The 20343-nt window shown below is 58.8% G+C and overlaps 1 protein-coding gene and 1 non-coding gene across 2 annotated transcripts in view; both read left to right on the forward strand.

The window, feature by feature from the left end:
* MYO1D (myosin ID) overlaps positions 1 to 20343 on the forward strand; it is a 236232-nt gene that overhangs the window by 143648 nt on the left and 72241 nt on the right. The window contains 4 exon segments of the mRNA XM_068167175.1: positions 9973 to 9990; positions 9992 to 10069; positions 10071 to 10088; positions 20083 to 20237. Coding sequence (XP_068023276.1) covers positions 9973 to 9990; positions 9992 to 10069; positions 10071 to 10088; positions 20083 to 20237 — 269 coding nt within the window.
* LOC137455992 (U6 spliceosomal RNA) lies at positions 451 to 553 on the forward strand. Its single transcript, XR_010990938.1, has one exon. It is a non-coding gene; the product is annotated as a U6 spliceosomal RNA (small nuclear RNA).

Here is a 20343-nt window from a genome sequence, read left to right on the forward strand (position 1 = left end):
GAGGAAGGTACTTAAGCCATGCTCTGTTCATTAAAGGTTGCTAGGGGCTGGTGATGCACAGGCTCCTGAGGCTCTCTCTGAGTTTTCTTTCCCAGGCTGAACAGCCCCAGCTCTCCCAGCCTGGCCCCACAGGGGAGGTTCTGCAGCCTCTGAGCATCTTTGTGGCCTGCCCTGGAGCCTCTCCAACAGTTCCATGTCCTTGCAAATGCTCTGTCCCTTAGTCAGGGAGGTGTCCCTGTAAGGAGAGGGCAGCTTGGTGGGCTGAGGTGAGTGCTGGATCTCTGCATCAGGCTTCCCTCGTGGTGCTCAGTAAGGTACTCAGCCATCACACCAGGTCTGAAGTGGTTCCTGGCTGTCAGCAGCAGGTGGTTGGATGTTAGGAAAGAATTCCTTCCTGCAGGAGTGCTCAGGGCCTGGCACAGGCTGCCCAGGGAGGTGGTGGAGTCCCCATCGCTTCGGCAGCACATACACTAAAATGGGAAGGATACAGAGAAGATGAGCATGGCCCCTGCGCAAGGCTGACACGCCAGTTCGTGAAGCGTTCCATGGTTTTATTGAGCCGCCGGGGCAGACGGCCAGCCTGGATGGTTCATGAACTTTTAATGGAACTGAGGGGAAAAAAAAGAGGGTGTATCACCTTTGGAAGAGAGGGGAGGCAACCCACAGAATGTTTAAGGATGTTGCTAGGTCTTGTAGGAAGAGAATTAGGGAGGCAAAAGCACACTTGGAGCTTAAACTGGCCTCTGCTGTGAAGGACAACAAAAAGTCCTTCTATAAATACATTAATAGTAAGAGGAAGGGAAAGGACAAGCTCCACTCCTTGGTGGATAGGGAGGGGAACATTGTAACAAAGGATGAGGAAAAGGCAGAGATACTTAACACCTTCTTTGCCTCAATTTTTACTAGAAGGGCAGAGGCTCTGCAGAGGGACCTGGACAGGCTGGGCAGATGGGCAGAATCCAACGGCATGAGATTGAACACATCCAAGTGCCAGGTTCTGCACATTGGCCACAGCAACCCCAGGCAGTGCTACAGGCTGGGGTCAGAGTGGCTGGAGAGCAGCCAGGCAGAGAGGGACCTGGGGGTGCTGGTTGATGGTAGGCTGAACATGAGCCTGCAGTGTGCCCAGGCAGCCAAGAGGGCCAATGGCATCCTGGCCTGCATCAAGAACAATGTGGCCAGCAGGAGCAGGGAGGTCATTCTGCCCCTGGACACTGCACTGGTTAGGCCACACCTCGAGTCCTGTGTCCAGTTCTGGGCCCCTCAGTTTAGGAAGGAGGTTGACTTGCTGGAACGAGTCCAGAGAAGAGCAACAAAGTTGGTGAGGGGTTTGGAACACAGCCCTGTGAGGAGAGGCTGAGGGAGCTGGGGTTGCTTAGCCTGGAGAAGAGGAGACTCAGGGGTGACCTTATCACTCTCTACAACTACCTGAAGGGAGGTTGTAGACAGGCTGATGATGGTCTCTTCTCCCAGGCACCCAGTACCAGAACAAGAGGACACAGTCTCAGGCTGCGCCAGGGGAGGTTCAGGTTGGATGTTAGGAAGAAGTTCTACACAGAGAGAGTGATTGCCCATTGGGATGGGCTGCCTGGGGAGGTGGTGGAGTCGCCGTCATTGAAGGTGTTCAGGAGGAGACTTGCTGGGGTGCTTGGTGCCATGGGTTAGCTGTTTGGGTGGGTTGGATTGGTTGATGGGTTGGACACGATGAGCTTGAAGGTCTCTTCCAACCTGGTTTGGTTTATTCTAATAAAGGTTTATTCTAATAAAGAACGTCTTCCTGACAGCTGGCCTGCAGAGCTGGCAGAAGGAGCCAGGGAGCTGCACAGTTTCCCTATGTTCCATGAGGCGGTGGTTGGAACTCTCCTTAGCAGCTTGGATCCCCACAAGTCCATGGGACCAGATGGGATTCATCCTAGGGTGCTGAGAGAGCTGGCAGAGGAGCTGGCCAAGCCACTCTCCATCATTTTCCAGCAGTCCTGGCTCACTGGCGAGGTCCCAGAGGACTGGAAGCTGGCCAACGTGGTGCCCATCCATAAGAAGGGCCGGTTGGATGAGCCAGGGGATTACAGGCCTGTCAGCTTGACCTCAGTGCCAGGCAAGATCATGGAACAGGTCATCCTGAGTGCAATAACACAACACTTAGAGGATGGCCAAGGGATCAGGCCTAGCCAGCATGGATTTAGGAAGGGCAGGTCCTGCCTGACCAACCTGATCTCCTTCTATGATCAGGTGATGCCTGGTGGATGTGGGGAGGCCTGTGGATGTAGTTTACCTGGACCTCAGCAAGGCCTTTGACACCGTCCCCCACAGCAAACTGCTGGCCAAGCTGTCAGCCCATGGCTTGGACGGGAGCACACTGCGATGGGTTAGGAACTGGCTGGAGGCTGAGCCCAGGGAGTGGTGGTGAATGGTGCCACAGCCAGCTGGCAGCCAGGCACCAGTGGTGTGCCCCAGGGAGCAGTGCTGGGCCCTGTGCTCTTTAACATCTTTATTGATGATCTGGATGAGGGCATTGAGTCCATCAGCAGTAAATGTGCAGAGGACACCAAGCTGGGGGCAGGAGTTGATCTGCTGGAGGGTAGAGAGGCTCTGCAGCGGGACCTGGACAGGCTGGGCAGATGGGCAGAGGCCAAGGGCAGGAGATTGAACACATCCAAGTGCCAGGGGCTGCACATTGGCCACAGCAACCCCAGGCAGTGCTACAGGCTGGGGTCAGAGTGGCTGGAGAGCAGCCAGGCAGAGAGGGACCTGGGGGTGCTGGTTGATGGTAGGCTGAACATGAGCCTGCAGTGTGCCCAGGCAGCCAAGAGGGCCAATGGCATCCTGGCCTGCATCAGGAAGAGTGTGGCCAGCAGGAGCAGGGAAGTCATTCTGCCCCTGGACACTGCACTGCTTAGGCCACACCTCGAGTCCTGTGTCCAGTTCTGGGCCCCTCAGGTTAGGAAGGAGGTTGAGCTGCTGGAAGGTGTCCAGAGAAGAGCAACAAAGTTGGTGAGGGGTTTGGAACACAGCCCTGTGAGGAGAGGCTGAGGGAGCTGGGGTTGCTTAGCCTGGAGAAGAGGAGACTCAGGGGTGACCTTATCACTCTCTACAACTACCTGAAGGGAGGTTGTAGACAGGCAGAGGTTGGTCTCTTCTCCCAGGCACCCAGTACCAGAACAAGAGGACACAGTCTCAGGCTGCGCTAGGGGAGGTTCAGGTTGGATGTTAGGAAGAAGTTCTATACAGAGAGAGAGATTGGCCACTGGAATGGGCTGCCCGGGGAGGTGGTGGAGTCGCCGTCACTGGAGGTGTTCAGGAGGAGACTTGCTGGGGTGCTTGGTGCCATGGGTTAGCTGTTTGGGTGGGTTGGATTGGTTGATGGGTTGGATGTGATGAGCTTGAAGGTCTCTTCCAACCTGGTTTGGTTTATTCTAAAAAAAGGTTTATCCCTGCAGGGGTTCAAGCAACCTGTGGCCACAGCACCTGGGGCCAGGGTTTAGAGGCCATGGTGGGGTTGGGTTGCTGGTTGGAGTGGGTGAGCTTACAGGTCTCTCCCAACCAAAACAATTCCAGAGTTCCCTGCAAAGCTGAGCACAGCCAAGGTGAGCCTGGAGCTGGAGCCAGTGCAGCTCTTGCTCTACAGAACCTGGGAGAGCTTTGCCAAGCCCTGAGCTTGTTGACTGTTTTAGCTGCTGATTGCTGCTGGTTTGCTGCAGCAAGAAGAGCTCTGAGCAGGCAGGGAGCTGCTGTTGAGGCACTGAGAGCTGCTCTTGAGGCACTGAGAGCTGCTCTTGAGGCACTGAGAGCTGCCCCTGGAGCTTGCTGTAGCTTCAGTGCTTGGGGTCTTGACATCAGCAGCTTGAGAGGAATCATCAGGGGTGAGTGTTGGGACCAAAGCTCTTCAAGCTCTTTTTTAGAGGAGGGCTGTGAGGAGACTTTGAAGTCTCCCTGCTGGAGCTGCCTTGCTTCAGGAGCTTCCTGCAGCAGGTAGAGGTGGAAGCAGGTCACTCCAGCCCCTGGAACAATCCATCTGCTCTGAGCATTGGGGAGCTCTGTGCTTTGCAAGGGAGATGTTGAAGGCTTTTTGCCTTGGGAAGCCAACTGCATATTTCATGGAGAGCCCCAGATTTGGTGTGTCACCTAGGCAACAGCAGCCTCTCCTCTTCACACACTCAGGCTTTGCTGCCTCTTTCTCCCTCAGCACTGGTGGCACCAAGCTCCCCTGAGAGGCTCATCACTTCCAGAGCCTGCTGCCCTGCAGGCCCCCTGGCAGAGAGCTGAGAAGCTGATTTGGAGGTTTTCCTGCTAGAGGCTAGACCTTCATTCCCACCCCCCAGCCCCCACCCCTCCCTGGGCTCCTCAAGAAGCTCAATTCAGAGCTAAGCACAGTGCATCAACACAGATATAAATAAAAGGCACCCAGAAGGTGCAGGGAACACAGAGCTGGGCAGGGCTGCTCTTCAGGAGGGGGGGGAGCTGGGAGCTGAGAACATAAGGGCCTGTCTCCACTCCTACAGACTCAGAACACTGCCATTTGCCACGGTGCTGGCAGCTGAGGAGTCTCTTCTCTTGCCTCCCAGCACCACAGTGTTTACTTCCAACCCCCCCTCCCCAGCATGTTCATGACAGAACCAGGCCTCAGCTGCAGGAGGCACCTGAAGCAGGAGCTGCAAAGGCCATGGGGAGCTGCAGAGCTGGCAGAGGCTGCTTCTCAGGTGGGGGTAAGCTGCTGGACCTCCCCCTCAGCACATCTCCTCAGCTGAATTTCTTGCTCAGGGTGAACACTGAGAGCAGTGGGGAAGCGCAAAGAAGGGGAGGGATTCAAACCATGCTTGTGGGACTCCTGCATGATCCTAGAGTGGCTTGGAAGGGACCTCAAAGCTCAGCCAGTGCCAACCCCCTGCCATGGGCAGGGACACCTCCCCCCAGCCCAGCTTGCTCAAGGCCTCATCCAGCCTGGCCTGGAACACCTCCAGGGAGGAGGCAGCCACAGCCTCCCTGGGCAGCCTGTGCCAGAGTCTCCCCAGCCTCACTCTCAACAATTTCTTCCTCCTCTCCTCTCTCAGTCTCTCCTCTCCCAGCTCAAAGCCATTGTTCCTCATCCTGGCACTCCCAGCCCTCATCCAAAGTCCCTCCCCAGCTCTCCTGGAGCCCTTCAGGTACTGGAAGGTTGCTCTGAGGTCTGCCTGGAGCCTTCTCTTCTGCAGGCTGCACAGCCCCAACCCTCCCAGCCTGTCCCCACAGGGAAGGTTCTGCAGCCTCTGAGCATCTTCATGTCCTTTGGACCCCCTCCAGCAGCTCCAGGTCCTTCTTGTGCTGGGGGCTCCAGAAATGGAGGCAGTGCTGCAGGTGGGGGCTGAGCAGAGCAGAGCTGAGCAGCATTGCCTGCAATGCTGCAGAACCACTTCAGACCTGCTGTGATGGCTGAGTACCTTACTGAGCACCACGAGGGAAGCCTGATGCAGAGATCAAGCACTCACCTCAGCCCACCAAGCTGCCCTCTCCTCACAGGGACACCTCCCTGACTAAGGGACAGAGCATTTGCAAGGACATGGAACTGTTGGAGAGGCTCCAGAGCAGGCCACAAAGATGCCCAGAGGGCTGCAGAACCTCCCCTGTGGGGCCAGGCTGGGAGAGCTGGGGCTGTGCAGCCTGGGAGAGAAAACACTGCCTGCTGACAGCTGAGCTTGCTTCTTGTCCCTGTTTCCTGGGCAGCAGCTGCAGGACCTCCTGCTGTGGGGTAGCTCTGCTGGCACAGCTTGGTGAGGTCTTTGTCACTGTGGGCTCTGTGCATGGACAGCAGGCAGGACATGATGGGAGCAGCAGGGAGCAGCATGGCAGTGGGGATGTTGTCAGGCCCTTCAGTAACCAAACCATTCAGAGAAACACAGCAGATGTGCTTGGGAACCACAGCCACAGAGCATCTGCCACAGCCTAGCAGCCTGGAGAAGCCTTGGCCCAAAGTCCTAAGCTACAGGGCATGGTCCTGTGAGCTGCAGAGCCAATAGGGAGACCTCATTGTGGCCTTCCAGTGTCTGAAGGGGGCTCCAGGAAAGCTGGGGAGGGACTGTGCCAATGCCTGACCACTCTTGCAGGTGAGAAAGTCTACCTGGTATCCAGACTAAACCTCCCCTGGCGCAGCATGAGGCCAGGCAACCTGTGACAGAACAAGAGGACACAATCTCAAGCTGTGCCAGGGGAGGTTTAGGCTGGAGGTGAGGAAGAAATTCTTCCCAGCAAGAGAGATTGGCCACTGGGATGTGCTGCCCAGGGAGGTGGTGGAGTCCCCATCCCTGGAGGTGTTTAGGAAGAGCCTGGATGAGGCCCTTGGAGCCATGGTTGAGTTGCTCAGATGGTGCTGTGGGAGAGGTTGGACTGGATGATCTCTGAGGTCTTTTCCAACCTGGTTCATTCTGTGTTCTGTATTCTGAGTTCACTTCTCAGGCTGATAGGACTGGGGGGGGCTGGAGCAGAACTAGAAGTGGGGAGATGGAGATTGGCTGTGAGGAAGAAGTTGTTGCCCAGGAGGGTGGTGAGAGCCTGGCACAGGCTGCCCAGGGAGGTGGTGGAAGCCTCCTGCCTGGAGGTGTTTGCAGCCAGGCTGGAGGTGGCTGTGAGCAACCTGCTGTGGTGTGAGGTGTCCCTGCCCATGGCAGGGGGTTGGGGCTGGCTGAGCCTTGAGATCCCTTCCAGCCCTGCCAGCTCTGTGAGCTCCAGCAGGGAGTTCAGTCCCAGGGATGAGATGGGATCAGTGCAGCTTGTCCTGGAAAATGAGGTGTTGAAGGCCAGGCTGGATGAGGCCCTGGGCAACCAATTCTAGCACAGAGGCATCCCTGGGCATGGCAGAGGGGGGGTGGAGGTGTTTGCAGCCAGGCTGGAGGTGGCTGTGAGCAACCTGCTGTGGTGTGAGGTGTCCCTGCCCATGGCAGGGGGGGTTGGGACTGGCTGATCCCTGAGGTCCCTTCAGGCCCTGCCAGCTCTGTGGTTCTAAGCTGTGCTCTGAGGAGCTGCTCTGCTCCCACAGCTCTGTGTGTAGCACCAGCCACTCCTAACCTACTTTCTCAGGGCCATTCAGTCTTTCAGAGCCTTTATTGACTTTTTTTTTGCTCTCCCATTCATCTGCTTCCTAAACCAGTCCCAGTTGTTCAGCATTTCCTCCTGGGAGGTCTTCCAGGCCCTCAATCATCCTCTGGCCCATCAGAGTCTCCTTCACGCTCTCCATCCCAGTGCTCCTCACAACACCCAAGCCAGATCCTGGCACCCAGGGCATTCTTCCTCATGCTGCTCTGCACTTCATGCTAAAGCTTGGCTTGGTCTCAGCTCTGTGTGTGTGCCACGATCTCTCCAGAGCTGTCTGAACCTATCTCCAGGTACTGAGCTGGAGCTGTTGGGCTGAAGCTGTCCTGGAGCTCTGCAGTTTGCATTCCTTGCCCTTCTCTGCTCTGATCTTTGCCACACTGCTGCCTGTGACTGAGACTATTTCAGGTCTCTGTTTGCCTCCTGGCTTCACCCAGGAAAATCCTATGTATGCTCATCCTCCCCACCACAGCTCACCCTTGCCTGCCCTTCCCAGCTGCTTAACAGACAGCAGAGTGGCTGTGCCACAGCCCTGGCTGCAGCCCTGGCCCTGCCTGGGAGCAGTTTCTGCTTCATGTGCTGCTTCCTCACTTCTGACAAACGTTTGCCTCTTGCCTGCTGACTGTTCAGTGTCCTGCCTCTGTCTGCTGGAAGTCCAGATGGCATCAAACACAGCCCCAGCATGGAGGGGTTGGAAGGGACCTCAGGACATCACCCAGACCAGCCCCCTGCTCCAGCAGGGCTCCCACAGCAGCTTGCCCAGCAGCACAATGCCCAGGGGGGGTTGGAAGCTCTCCACACCAGGAGACTCCACAACCTCTCTGGGCAGCCTGCTCCAGGCCTCCAGCACCCTCACACCAAACAACTTTCTCCTCCTCTTCAGATGGAACCTCCTGGGTGCCACTTTGTGCCTCTTGTGCTGTCCCTGGGCACCACTGAGCAGAGCCTGGCCCCAGCCTCTTGCCCCCCAGCCTTTAGCTCTTGCTGAGCATTGCTCAGCTGCCCTCTGGGGCTGCTCTCCTGCAGGCTCTCAGCCCCAGGGCTCTCAGCCTTTGCTCCTCACAGAGCTGCTCCAGGCCCCACAGCAGCTTCAGAGCCTCCCCTGGGCTCTCTCCAGCAGTTCCCTGTCCCTCTTGGGCTGAGGAGCTCAGAACTGGAGTGAATTCTCCAGATGTGGCCTCCCCACAGCAGAGCAGAGCAGGAGGAGAGCCTCCCTTGACCTGCAGGTCACACTCTTAATGCTCCCCCAGGAGCCCATTGCCCTTCGTGGGCCACGAGGACCCCAGGCTGGCCTTTGCTGTGGTGTTTCCTGGACACATTCATTACCCTGGCAGTGAGATGCTCCTTTCCCCTGTGGAATCCCAGCCTTGGCTGCAGCCCAGGCTGCCCTTGGCCTGCTGTGCTGCAGGCTCACCCTGCCTGCTCCTGTCCAGCTTCTCCCCCCACCAGCACCCCCCAAGTCCCCTTTCCTCAGGGCTGCTTTCTGTCACCTCCCCCCTGGCCTGGAATTGTGCCAGGGCAGGTTTAGACTGGAGAGAGGAACAATTTCCTTGCTGCAGGAGTGCTCAGGGACTGGCAGAGGCTGCCCAGGGAGGTGGTTGGAGTCCCCATGCCTGGAGGGGTTCAGGCAGCCTGTGCCCATGGCCCTTGGGGCCCAGGGTTTGGGGGGCCAGGGTGGGGTTGGGGTTGCTGGTTGGACTGGGTGAGCTCAGACCTCCAACCTTGCTCTGGGGATCTAAACAGCACCTGGGCTGATGACAGCACAGAATGGGTTAGGTGGAAAGGGCCTTGTGGAGGGCTGGGCTCCAACCTCCTGCTCCAGTCAGGGCTGGCTTCAGAGCTAGGTGATGGGCTCTCAGACTCTCAGTGTTGAACATGGCCAAGGGTGAAGCTTACACAACCTCTCTGAGCCCTGTCCCAGGGCTGCCACCCTCCTCCCCAGGCTAAGCAACCCCCAGCTCCCTCAGCCTCTCCTCCCAGGGCTGTGCTCCAGACCCCCTCCCCAGCTTTCTTGCCCTTCTCTGGACACCTTCCAGCAGCTCAACCTCTTTCCTAACCTGAGGAGCCCAGAACTGGACACAGGACCTCCAGGTGTGGCCTCAGCAGTGCTGAGCACAGGGCACAAGGACTTCCCTGCTCCTGCTGGCCACACTCTTCCTGCTGCAGGCCATGGATGCCCTTGGCCTTCTTGCCCCCCCTGGGCCACACTGCTGCCTCATGTTCAGGCAGCTGTCAATGAGCACCCCCAGGTCCCTCTCCTGCCTGGCTGCTCTCAGCCACTCTGCCCCCCAGCCTGTAGCTCTGCCTGGGGTTGCTGTGGCCAAAGTGCAAGCCCCTGGCACTTGGCTGTGTTCAATCTCCTGCCCTTGGCCTCTGCCCATCTGCCCAGCCTGGCCAGGTCCCTCTGCAGAGCCTCTCCAACCCTCTAACAGATCAACTCCTGCCCCCAGCTTGCTGTCATCTGCACATTTACTGATGATGGACCTATTCATTTCCTTTCCTTTCCTTTCCTTTCCTTTCCTTTCCTTTCCTTTCCTTTCCTTTCCTTTCCTTTCCTTTCCTTTCCTTTCCTTTCCTTTCCTTTCCTTTCCTTTTCCTTTCCTTTCCTTTCCTTTCTCCTTTCCTTTCCTTTTCCTTTCCTTTCCTTTCCTTTCCTTTCCTTTCCTTTCCTTTCCTTCCTTTCCTTTCCTTTCCTTTCCTTTCCTTTCCTTTCCTTTCCTTTCCTTTCCTTTCCATCCCATCCCATTCCATTCCTTTCCATTCCATTCAGCAGCCAGATCCAGTTGAGAGGTGTCCCTGCCCACAGCAGAAGGCTTGAAGCAGAGGGTCTCTGAGGTCCCTTCCAGCCTGAGCCCTTCTGGGGGCTGCCTTGCTGCTGGGCTTGCTGGGAGCTGAAGCTTCTCCTCCTTGCAGGTCAATCGCTTCAACAAGGGTGGAGGACAGAGCGATCTTCATCACTGACAGACACCTCTACAAGATGGACCCCATGAAGCAGTACAAGGTGATGAAGGACCATCCCCCTCTATAATGTGAGTACAAGGCCTGGGGAGCCTCACCTTGGGCTCTCAGGCCTGGGCAGTGCACCTCCTGCTCAGCCCCACTGGCACAACCCACAGAGGGAGAACAGCCTGGGGCAGGCTTTGTGGCACAGTCAAAGTGACTGCAGGGCAATGAGCTCTGCAGAGAAGGAGCTGGGAGTGCTGGGGGGACAAGCTCCCCAGGAGCCAGCAAGCTGCCCTCATGGCCAAGAAGGGCAATGGGCTCCTGGGGGGGCATCAGTAAGAGCGTGGCCAGCAAGGCGAGGGAGGTTTTCCTCCTCCCCTACTCTGCCCTAGGGAGGCCACATGTGGAGTCCTGGGTCCAGTTCTGAGCTCCACAGTTCAAGAGGGACAGGGAACTGCTGGAGAGAGCCCAGGGGAGGCCAGGGCCTTGGCTATGTTCAACACTGAGAGTCTGAGTGCCCTCACCTAGCTCTGAAGCCAGCCCTGACTGGAGCAGGAGGTTGGAGCACAGCCCTCCACAGGGCCCTTTCCACCTAACCCATTCTGTGCTGTCATCAGCCCAGGTGCTGTTTAGATCCCCAGAGCAAGGTTGGAGGTCTGAGCTCACCCAGTCCAACCAGCAACCCAACCCCACCCTGGCCCACCAAACCCTGGCCCCAAGGGCCATGGCCACAGGCTGCCTGAACCCCTCCAGGCATGGGGACTCCACCCACCTCCCTGGGCAGCCTCTGCCAGTCCCTGAGCACTCCTGCAGCAAGGAAATTGTTCCTCCTCTCCAGTCTAAACCTGCCCTGGCCACAGTTCCTGGCCAGGGGGGGAGGTGACAGAAAGCAGCCACCTGAGGAAAGGGACTTGGGGGTGCTGGTGGGGGAGAAGCTGGACAGGAGCCAGGCAGGGTGAGCCTGCAGCACAGGAGGCCAAGGGCAGCCTGGGCTGCAGCCAAGGCTGGGATTCCACAGGGGAAAGGAGCATCTCACTGCCAGGGTAATGAATGTGTCCAGGAAACACCACACCAAAGGCCAGCCTGGGGTCCTCGTGGCCCAGAAGGGCAATGGGCTCCTGGGGAGCATTAAGAGTGTGACCTGCAGGGTCAAGGGAGGCTCTCTCCTGCTCTGCTCTGCTGTGGGGAGGCCACATCTGGAGAATTCACTCCAGTTCTGAGCTCCTCAGCCCAAGAGGGACAGGGAACTGCTGGAGAGAGCCCAGGGGAGGCTCTGAAGCTGCTGTGGGGCCTGGAGCAGCTCTGTGAGGAACAAAGGCTGAGAGCCCTGGGGCTGAGAGCCTGCAGAAGAGCAGCCCCAGAGGGGAGCTGAGCAATGCTCAGCAAGAGCTAAAGGCTGGGGGGCAAGAGGCTGGGGCCAGGCTCTGCTCAGTGGTGCCCAGGGACAGCACAAGGGGCAAGGGGCACAAAGTGGCACCCAGGAGGTTCCATCTGAGCAGGAGGAGAAAGTTGTTTGGTGTGAGGGTGCTGGAGGCCTGGAGCAGGCTGCCCAGAGAGGTTGTGGAGTCTCCTGGTGTGGAGAGCTTCCAACCCCCCCTGGGCACTGTGCTGCTGGGCAGGATGCTGTGGGAGCCCTGCTGGGGCAGGGGTTGGACTGGGTGATGTCCTGAGGTCCCTTCCAGCCACCACCATGCTGGGATCCTGGGGTCTGCAGCCCCAATGCATCAAACACTTTCAATGTCAGTGCCTTAAATCCCAGCTAGCCCCCAGCCTGCCCCTCTCCCTCTCTCCTGCTCCTTCTCCTATCTCCTTTGTCCTTTGCTGTGCTCTGCAAGGTCCTGGGCTCCAGGAGGGCTCTGAATTTCACTGCAGCTGTTGAGCTCTGGGGCTTTGCTTGATCCTTCAGGCCAGGTTTGAATTACTGCTCCTCTGTGTTGATGTTTAAAGTCCATCTGATCAAAGCTGCATTCAGAAGCCAAGTGAGGGCTCTGGGCTCTGGGGGTGCAGAGCTTAGCTGCTGGTGACAAAGCAGAACAGCAGCACTGGGAGGAGAGGGGATGGGGGAAGCCTCATCCTGGCTCTTGAGCATCCCTGGGGGGTGGATTTAGCTGCTTGCTTGCTTGCCTCAGCCTGAGGCTGCCTCTGTTATCTGCAGCCTGCAGGACCTGCCTGGGTTCCTGGGGGGGTTGCACACAAGGGAGCTGGCCACTGGGAGCTGGAGGAGTAACAAATGTGGTGTCCCTGTGGTGCTGAGAGAGCAGAGATGGGATCAGGTGATGGGGCAGTCTGACCCACAGGTGTGGAGGGCAGCAGGCACTCACTAAGAGCACCAAGTGCAGCTGCCAGCCCCACACCACCCTGGCCTCTGAGCCATGGCCCTCAGCACCACATCCACACAGTGCTGAATTCCTTCAAGGGTGGAGACTCCACCACTGCCCTGGGCAGCCTGGGCCAGGCCTTGGCAATGCCTCTGGGGAGGAAACTGCTCCTCATGGCCAACCTGAACCTTCCCTGGGGCAATGTGAGGAAGTTTCCTCAGCTTGGGGATTCAATTCAGGATTCTGCCCTCTGCTCTGCTCTGCTCAGACCCCAGCATTGCTTCTATTTCTGGAGCCCCCACAGCACAGGAAGGACCTGGAGCTGCTGGAGAGGCTCCAGAGGAGGCCATGAAGATGATCAGAGGCTGGAGATCCTCCCCTGTGGGGACAGGATGAGAGACCTGCAGCTGTTCAGCCTGGAGAAGAGAAGGCTCCAGGGAGACCTCAGAGCAGCCTCCCAGTAGCTGAAGGGCTCCAGGAGAGCTGGGGAGAGACTTGGGACAAGGGCTGGGAGGGACAGGAGGAGGAACAATGGCTTTGAGCTGGGAGAGGAGAGACTGAGACTGGAGATGAGGAAGAAATTGTTGAGAGTGAGGCTGGGGAGACTCTGGCACAGGCTGCCCAGGGAGGCTGTGGCTGCCTCCTGCCTGGAGGTGAGGCCAGGCTGGATGAGGCCCTGAGCAAGCTGGGCTGGGGGGAGGTGTCCCTGCCCATGGTAGGGGGTTGGCACTGGATGAGCTTTGAGGTCCCTTCCAAGCCCTTCTGTGACTCTATGCAAGCAGTGTGGGTGGGCAGGGACCTGGCCAGCTCCTGCAGCCCAAGCCCCTGCACTCAGCAGGGACATCTGCTCACGTTCCTCCTCTTGTGCTTCTCTTTTCTGTTGGCTCCCAAATGATCTCTCAGTCGTTGTCTTTCACCTCTTGAGCTGCCTGGCTTCCCCTTCTCATTGTTCCACCAGCCTGATCCCCTCTCCTGTGGAAACCCCTCTGCAGTGTCCCTGGGGAGCTGTCAGCAGCCCATCAGAGCAGGCAGATTCCACCTCTGGAGGCAGGAGCAGCTCTCTGAGCTGAGCTGAAGCTTGCTGAGGAGCCAATGGCTGATCACTGCAGAGTGCTGCTGGGCCTGGGGCAGGCTGCCCAGAGAGCTGGTGGAGTCTCCTGCTCTGGAGGCTTCCCAAACCCACCTGGAGGTGTTGCTGTGTGCCCTGCCCTGGCTGCTCCTGCTCTGGCAGGGGGAGCTGGGCTGGGGGAGCTCCAGAGGTCCCTCCCAAGCACTAAGGTTCTGTGCTCCTGTGATCTGCATCAGCTGTGTCCTACCACGAGGGTCCTTGTGCACAGGGATGTGCATATGTCTTCCCCATGTCTGGAGGTGACCCTGGCTGACTCTGTGCTGCCATCAGATCCCTTCCAGCCCCTAACATCCTCCTGTGATCTGTGTCAGCTGTGTCCTACCAGGAGGGTCCTTGTGCACAGGGATGAGGAATTGTCTTCCCCATGTGTGGAGGTGACCCTGGCTGACTCTGTGCTGCCATCAGGTCCTTTCCAACCCCTAACATCCTCTGCTGCTGTGATCTGTGTCAGCTGTGTCCTACCAGGAGGGTCCTTGTGCACAGGGCAGGGGAATTGTCTTCCCCATGTGTGGAGGTGACCCTGGCTGACTCTGTGCTGCTGTCACCGTGCTGCTGGCTGTCAGCACCACCCTGTCACCAGGGCAGCATCCTCAGGGCTGCTGTTTCCATGGCAACCTGAGTGGAGACAGTCAGCTGATGTCTGTTACCAGCAGCAGCCTGTTTGTGGCTGCAGCTATGGCACACAGCTCCCTCCTGCTGACATGGAAGTGGGTCAGGTGGAGCCTACAGTCCCCAGCTCTGCTCTGGGATCCCATGGCCTGTGTGAGGAGCCTGCCCCTGCCTGCAGGAGGTGACCAAGCAAGCCCTTCCCTTGCAGGCCTGGCTGTGGATGGAGCTGCCTCTGCCAGGAATGTTCTGCCTCAGCAGCAGCAGCAGCTCACAGCTGCTCTTTGTTCTTACCTGCAGAGGAAAGAACCCCCAGATGAGGGCAGGGGGGATTCAAAGGCAGCTGAGCAGCACAAAGGGTCCTGCAGGTCCCTCCCCCAGTGCAGAGGTGAATGCAGTCAGGGAGGTGCTGTGGATCCTAGAATGGCTCAGGCTGGAAGGGACCTCAGAGATGGAATCATAGCATGGTCAGGGCTGGAAGGGACCTGAGAAAGTAGGTTAGGAGTGTCTGGTGCTGCACACAGAGCTGTGGGAGCAGAGCTTAGCTTAGTACCACAGAGCTGGCAGGGCTGGAAGGGACCTCAAGGCTCAGCCAGCTCCAACCCCCTGCCATGGGCAGGGACACCTCACACCACAGCAGGCTGCTCACAGCCACCTCCAGCCTGGCTGCAAACACCTCCACCTCCTCCTGCCATGCCCAGGGATGCCTCTGTGCTGGAATTGGCTGCCCAGGGCCTCATCCAGCCTGGCCTTCAACACCTCCAGGCAGGAGGCAGCCACAGCCTCCCTGGGCAGCCTGTGCCAGGCTCTCCCCACCCTCACCATTTCTTCCTCATCTCCAGTCTCAGTCTCCCCTCTCCCAGCTCAAAGCCATTGTTCCTCATCCTGTCCCTCCCAGCCCTTGTCCCAAGTCCCTCCCCAGCTCTCCTGGAGCCCTTCAGGTACTGGAAGGCTGCTCTGAGGTCTCCCTGGAGCCTTCTCTTCACCAGGCTGAACAGCCCCAGCTCTCCCAGCCTGTCCCCACAGGGGAGGTTCTGCAGCCTCTGAGCATCTTTGTGGCCTGCTCTGGAGCCTCTCCAACAGTTCCATGTCCTCCCTTAGTCAGGGAGGTGTCCCTGTAAGGAGAGGGCAGCTTGGTGGGCTGAGGTGAGTGCTGGATCTCTGCATCAGGCACAGCCCCCTGGGCAATCTGTGCCAGGCTCCCCACCCTGGGACTGCAGAACTTCTTCCTCAGCTCCAGTCTGACCCTGCACTGCCTCAGCTCCAAACCATTCACTCCCCCCTCTCCTGTCTCCCTCATCAGAAGTCCCTCTGCACCCTTCCTGGAGGATCCCTTCAGGTGTTGGCAGGCAGCTCTGAGGTCCCTCAGTCTCACAGTATCACTAAGGCTGGAAGTGACCTCAGAGATCATCGAGTCCAAGCTGTCCCCACAGACCTCATGACTGAACCATGGCTCCAAGTGCCACATCCAATCCCCTCTTGAACACCTCCAGGGATGGGGACTCCACCACCTCCCTGAGCAGCACATTCCAATGGCTAGCAACTCACTCAGTGAAGAATTTCTTCCTCACCTCCAGCCTGAACCTCCCCTGGCACAGCTTGAGACTGTGTCCTCTTGTTCTGCTGCTGGCTGCCTGGGAGAAGAGACCAACCCCCACCTGGCTCCAACCTCCCTGCAGGGAGTTGCAGAGAGCAAGAAGGTCTCCCCTGAGCCTCCTCTTCTGCAGGCTAAGCAACCCCAGCTCCCTCAGCCTCTCCTCCCAGGGCTGTGCTCCAGACCCCTCCCCAGCTTTCTTGCCCTTCTCTGGACACCTTCCAGCAGCTCAACCTCTTTCCTAACCTGAGGAGCCCAGAACTGGACACAGGACTCAAGGTGTGGCCTCAGCAGTGCTGAGCACAGGGCACAAGGACTTCCCTGCTCCTGCTGGCCACACTCTGCCTGCTGCAGGCCAGGATGCCCTTGGCCTTCTTGGACCCCTGGGCACACTGCTGGTTCCTGCTCAGCTGCTGTCCACCAGCACCCCCAGGTCCCTCTCTGCTTGGCTGCTCTCAGCCACTCTGCCCCCAGCCTGTAGCTCTGCCTGGGGTTGCCATGGCCAAAGTGCCTCCTCAGGGCCTTCTCTTCCCCAGGCTGCACACCCCCAGCTCCCTCAGCCTGCCCCACAGCAGAGGAGCTGCAGCCTTGCTCTCTCTGCTCCTGCAGCAGAGCTGCTGCTGGGTTTGTCAGCACTGAGAGCAGCTCCTCCTCAGGCTGAGTCCTTTTGTGCTGCCTTGATTTGCTCAGGGGCTCCTGGGGAGGGCTGAAACAGGAACATTCTGAAGGGCTCTTGGCCCTCCCAGAGAGCTCTGGTGAATAATTCATATTGCAGTTGGCTTTTCAAACCCAGAGGCTGCAGCTTGCTCATCCTGCACTCTGGGTGCCCATTTCAGGCCTGGGTGGCAGCAGTCCCTGTGGTGCCATTGTGCTCACAGGATGTTGTTGAAGGCTGCAGCTGAATGGTTAAGGGACAGCTGGGCATGGCTGTGCAGGGCATGGAGCTTCATAGTGTCACAGTGTCCTAGGATCAGTCAGGGGTGGAAGGGACCACAAGGATCAGCCAGTGCCAACCCCCCTGCCATGGGCAGGGACACCCCACACTAGATCAGCCTGGCCAGAGCCTCAGCCAGCCTGGCCTTAAACACCTCCAGGGCTGGGGCCTCAACCACCTCCCTGCACAACCCAGTCCAGGGCTTCACCACTCTCATGGGCAAGAACTTCCTCCTCCCCTCCAGCCTCAATCTCCCCACCTCCAGCTTCATTCCATTCCCCCTAGTCCTATCACTCCCTGAGAGCCTGAGCAGTCCCTCCCCAGCCTTCTTGGAGCTCCCTTCAGATCCTGGAAGGCCACAATGAGGTCACCTCAGAGCCTTCTCTTCTCCACACTCAACAGCCCCAACTCCTTCAGTCTGTCCTCACAGCAGAGCAGCTCCAGCCCTCTGCTCCTCCTCCTGGCCCTGCTCTGGACACCTTCCAGCCCCTCCACATCCCTCTTGCCATAGGGGCTCCAGAGCTGGAGGCAGGACTCCAGGTGGGGTCTCCCCAGAGCTGAGCAGAGGGGGAGAATCACCTCCCTTGCCCTGCTGGCCACACTTCTCCTGCTGCAGCCCAGGCTCTGCTTGGCTTTCTGGGCTGCAAGTGCACACTGAGAGCTCCTGCTGAGCTTCTCCTCCCCCAGCACCCCCAAGGCTCTCTCCTCAGGGCTGCTTTCCAGCCAGTCCCTGCCCAGCCTGCATTTGTGCCTGGGATTGCCTCCAGCCAGCTGCAGGACCCTGCCCTTGCTCTTGTTGCACCTCCTGAGGTTGGCTTGTGCCCACCTCTCCAGCCTGCCCAGCTCCCTCTGGATGGATCCCTTCCCTCCAGCTGTCTGCTGCCCCACACAGCTTGGTGTCATCAGCAACCCTGCTGAGGCTGCACTCAGTGCCACTGTCCATGGCACCCACAGAGCTGTTGAACAGGACAGCTTGCAGCTTGCTGCAAAGGATTCCCCAGCCTCACAAGAGATGAACACACTCCTCTGGCCTGGGATTTGTGCAGCTGGGAGCAGGAGGCCTCACTGAAGCACAGAGTTGATTTGGTTGGAAAGGAGCTTGGAGATCATCAGCTCCAAGCCTTGCCCCAGCACTGCCAGGGCACCACAGGGGCCCCCAGCACCACATCTCCACAGCTCTGAAACCCCTTCAGGCATGGGAGCTCCAGCACTGCCCTGGGCAGCCTGGCACAGGCTTTGACAAGTCTCTTGGGGAAGAGATTGTTCCTCATGGCCAACCTGAACCTCCCCTGGGGCAACCTGAGGCTGTTTCCTCTGCTGGTGTCTCCTCTTGCTCAGGCTCTGTGCAGTTCTGACAGCCCAGTGCACTGTCAGGCAGCAAGAGAGCAGTGATGCCAGGAGAGACAGACTGCTGGAGACAGCCCAGAGGGAGCTCTGAAGCTGCTGAGGGGCCTGGAGCAGCTCTGTGAGGAGCAAAGGCTGAGAGCCCTGGGGCTGAGAGCCTGCAGAAGAGCAGCCCCAGAGGGGAGCTGAGCAATGCTCAGCAAGAGCTAAAGGCTGGGGGGCAAGAGGCTGGGGCCAGGCTCTGCTCAGTGGTGCCCAGGGACAAGGCAAGAGGCACAAAGTGGAACCCAGGAGGTTCCATCTGAGCAGGAGGAGAAAGTTGTTTGGTGTGAGGCTGCTGGAGGCCTGGAGCAGGCTGCCCAGGGAGGTTGTGAAGTGTCCTGGTGTGGAGAGCTTCCAAACCCCCCCTGGGCATTGTGCCCCTGGGCAGGCTGCTGTGGGAGCCCTGCTGGAGCAGGGGGGTTGGCCTGGATCATCCCAGAGGTCCCCTCCAGCCCCCCTGGGATTCTGTGGTTCCATCCCATGCTCTGTGTGTGGATCTGAAGGTGGTTGCTGGGCAGACTCCTGGCTGCAGATGGTTTCCTTTGCAGCTTGTGAGAGCCCCTGAGGGCTGCTGCAGGCTCCTCCAGGGTGAGGTTAGAGGAACCCAGCTCTGGCTGGGAGAATCCAGCCCAAGTCCTCTTTGGTGGGTGGCCCAGGGGGTGCAGTAGGCAAAGGGCACTGCAGTGCCATGGGACACTGCTGCTCCTGGCAGGCTTTGCTCAGGGGGAGCCCACTCCAGGCAGGAACATTTCCTTGCACCTCTGAGACCCCTGACTTCCAAATCCCAGCTCCTGCTTCACCTTGGCTTTTCCAGCCTGTGGGAGGAGGGCCAAGGGCCTGCACTTGGCCATTGGCCTCTGCTGGAGGAACTGTTTGCTGCACCCAAAGGGTGGCTGTCAATGGTCCATGGCCAAGTGGAGGCCACTGACAAGTGGAGTCCCTCAGGGATCAGCTCTAGGACCAATCTTGTTGAACATCTTCATTGGTGCCATGGAGAGTGGCACTGAGTGCAGCCTCAGCAGGGTTGAGATGGCACCAAGCTGTGTGGTGTGCTGACAGCTGGGGGGCAGGGATCCATCCAGAGGGACCTGGAGGGAATGGGGGGAAGGATCCATCCAGAAGGACCTGGACAGGCTGGGGGGAAGGCATCCATCCAGAGGGACCTGGAGGGGCTGGAGGGAAAGGATCCATCCAGAGGGACCTGGACAGGCTGCAGAGCTGGGCCCAGGACAACCTCAGGAGATTCAGCAAGACCAAGGCCAAGGTCCTGCAGCTGGGGCAGGGCAATCCCAGGCACTGATCCAGGCTGGGCAGGGACTGGCTGCAGAGCAGCCCCAAAGGAAAGGCCTTGAGGGTGCTGGGGGAGGAGAAGCTCAGCAGGAGCCAGCAGGGAACACTTGCAGCCCAGAGAGCCAAGCAGAGCCTGGGCTGCAGCAAGAGAAGTGTGGCCAGCAGGGCCAGGGAGGGGATTCTGCCCCTCTGCTCCACTCTGCTGAGACCACAGCTGCAGCTCTGGGGCCAGCTCTGGAGCCTCTGTGCCAGGAAGGCTCTGGAGGGGCTGGAAGGTGTCCAGAGCAGGGCCAGGAGGAGGAGCAGAGGGCTGGAGCTGCTCTGCTGTGAGCACAGCCTGAGCGAGCTGGGGTTGTGCAGGCTGGAGAGGAGAAGGCTCCCAGGAGACCTCCTTATGGCCTTCCAGGATCTGCAGGGGGCTGCAGGAAAGCTGGGGAGGGAGTTCTGAGGGTGTCAGGGAGGGATAGGACTGGGGGGAATGGAGCAGAACTAGAAGTGGGGAGATTGAGATTGGCTGTGAGGAAGAAGTTGTTGGCCAGGAGGGTGGTGAGAGCCTGGCACAGGCTGCCCAGGGAGGTGGTGGAAGCCTCCTGCCTGGAGGTGTTTGCAGCCAGGCTGGAGGTGGCTGTGAGCAACCTGCTGTGGTGTGAGGTGTCCCTGCCCATGGCAGGGGGTTGGAGCTGGCTGAGCCTTGAGCTCCCTTCCTGGTAGTTCTGTGACTCTAAGCTGGGAGTGCTGATGCCTCCTGGAGAGGAAGGACTCAGCCTGGCAAGTAGCAAAGATTCCCCAGCATGTGTGAGATGCTTCTGGCTTTCTCTTGCAGCTGGTAGGACTGAGTGTCTCCAATGGCAAGGACCAGCTGGTGGTCTTCCACACCAAAGACAACAAGGATCTGATTGTCTGCCTCTTCAGCAAAGAGCCCTCCAGTGACAGCAGGATTGGGGAGCTGGTGGGAGTCCTGGCCAGCCACTTCAAGAGGTAGGTGCTGCAGCTGGCTGCTGTGGAGAGCTCAGGCTGCTGTGCCAAATCAGAAGCTTCCCCCGAAGTCATGCTGCTGGCAGCCTTGGCCTGGGCCTGTGTCACC

The sequence above is a fragment of the Melanerpes formicivorus genome, unplaced genomic scaffold (genome assembly GCF_026170545.1).
Source record: "Melanerpes formicivorus ecotype bairdi unplaced genomic scaffold, bMelFor1.0.p_v2 SCAF_113, whole genome shotgun sequence".
Classification (NCBI taxonomy): domain Eukaryota; kingdom Metazoa; phylum Chordata; class Aves; order Piciformes; family Picidae; genus Melanerpes; species Melanerpes formicivorus.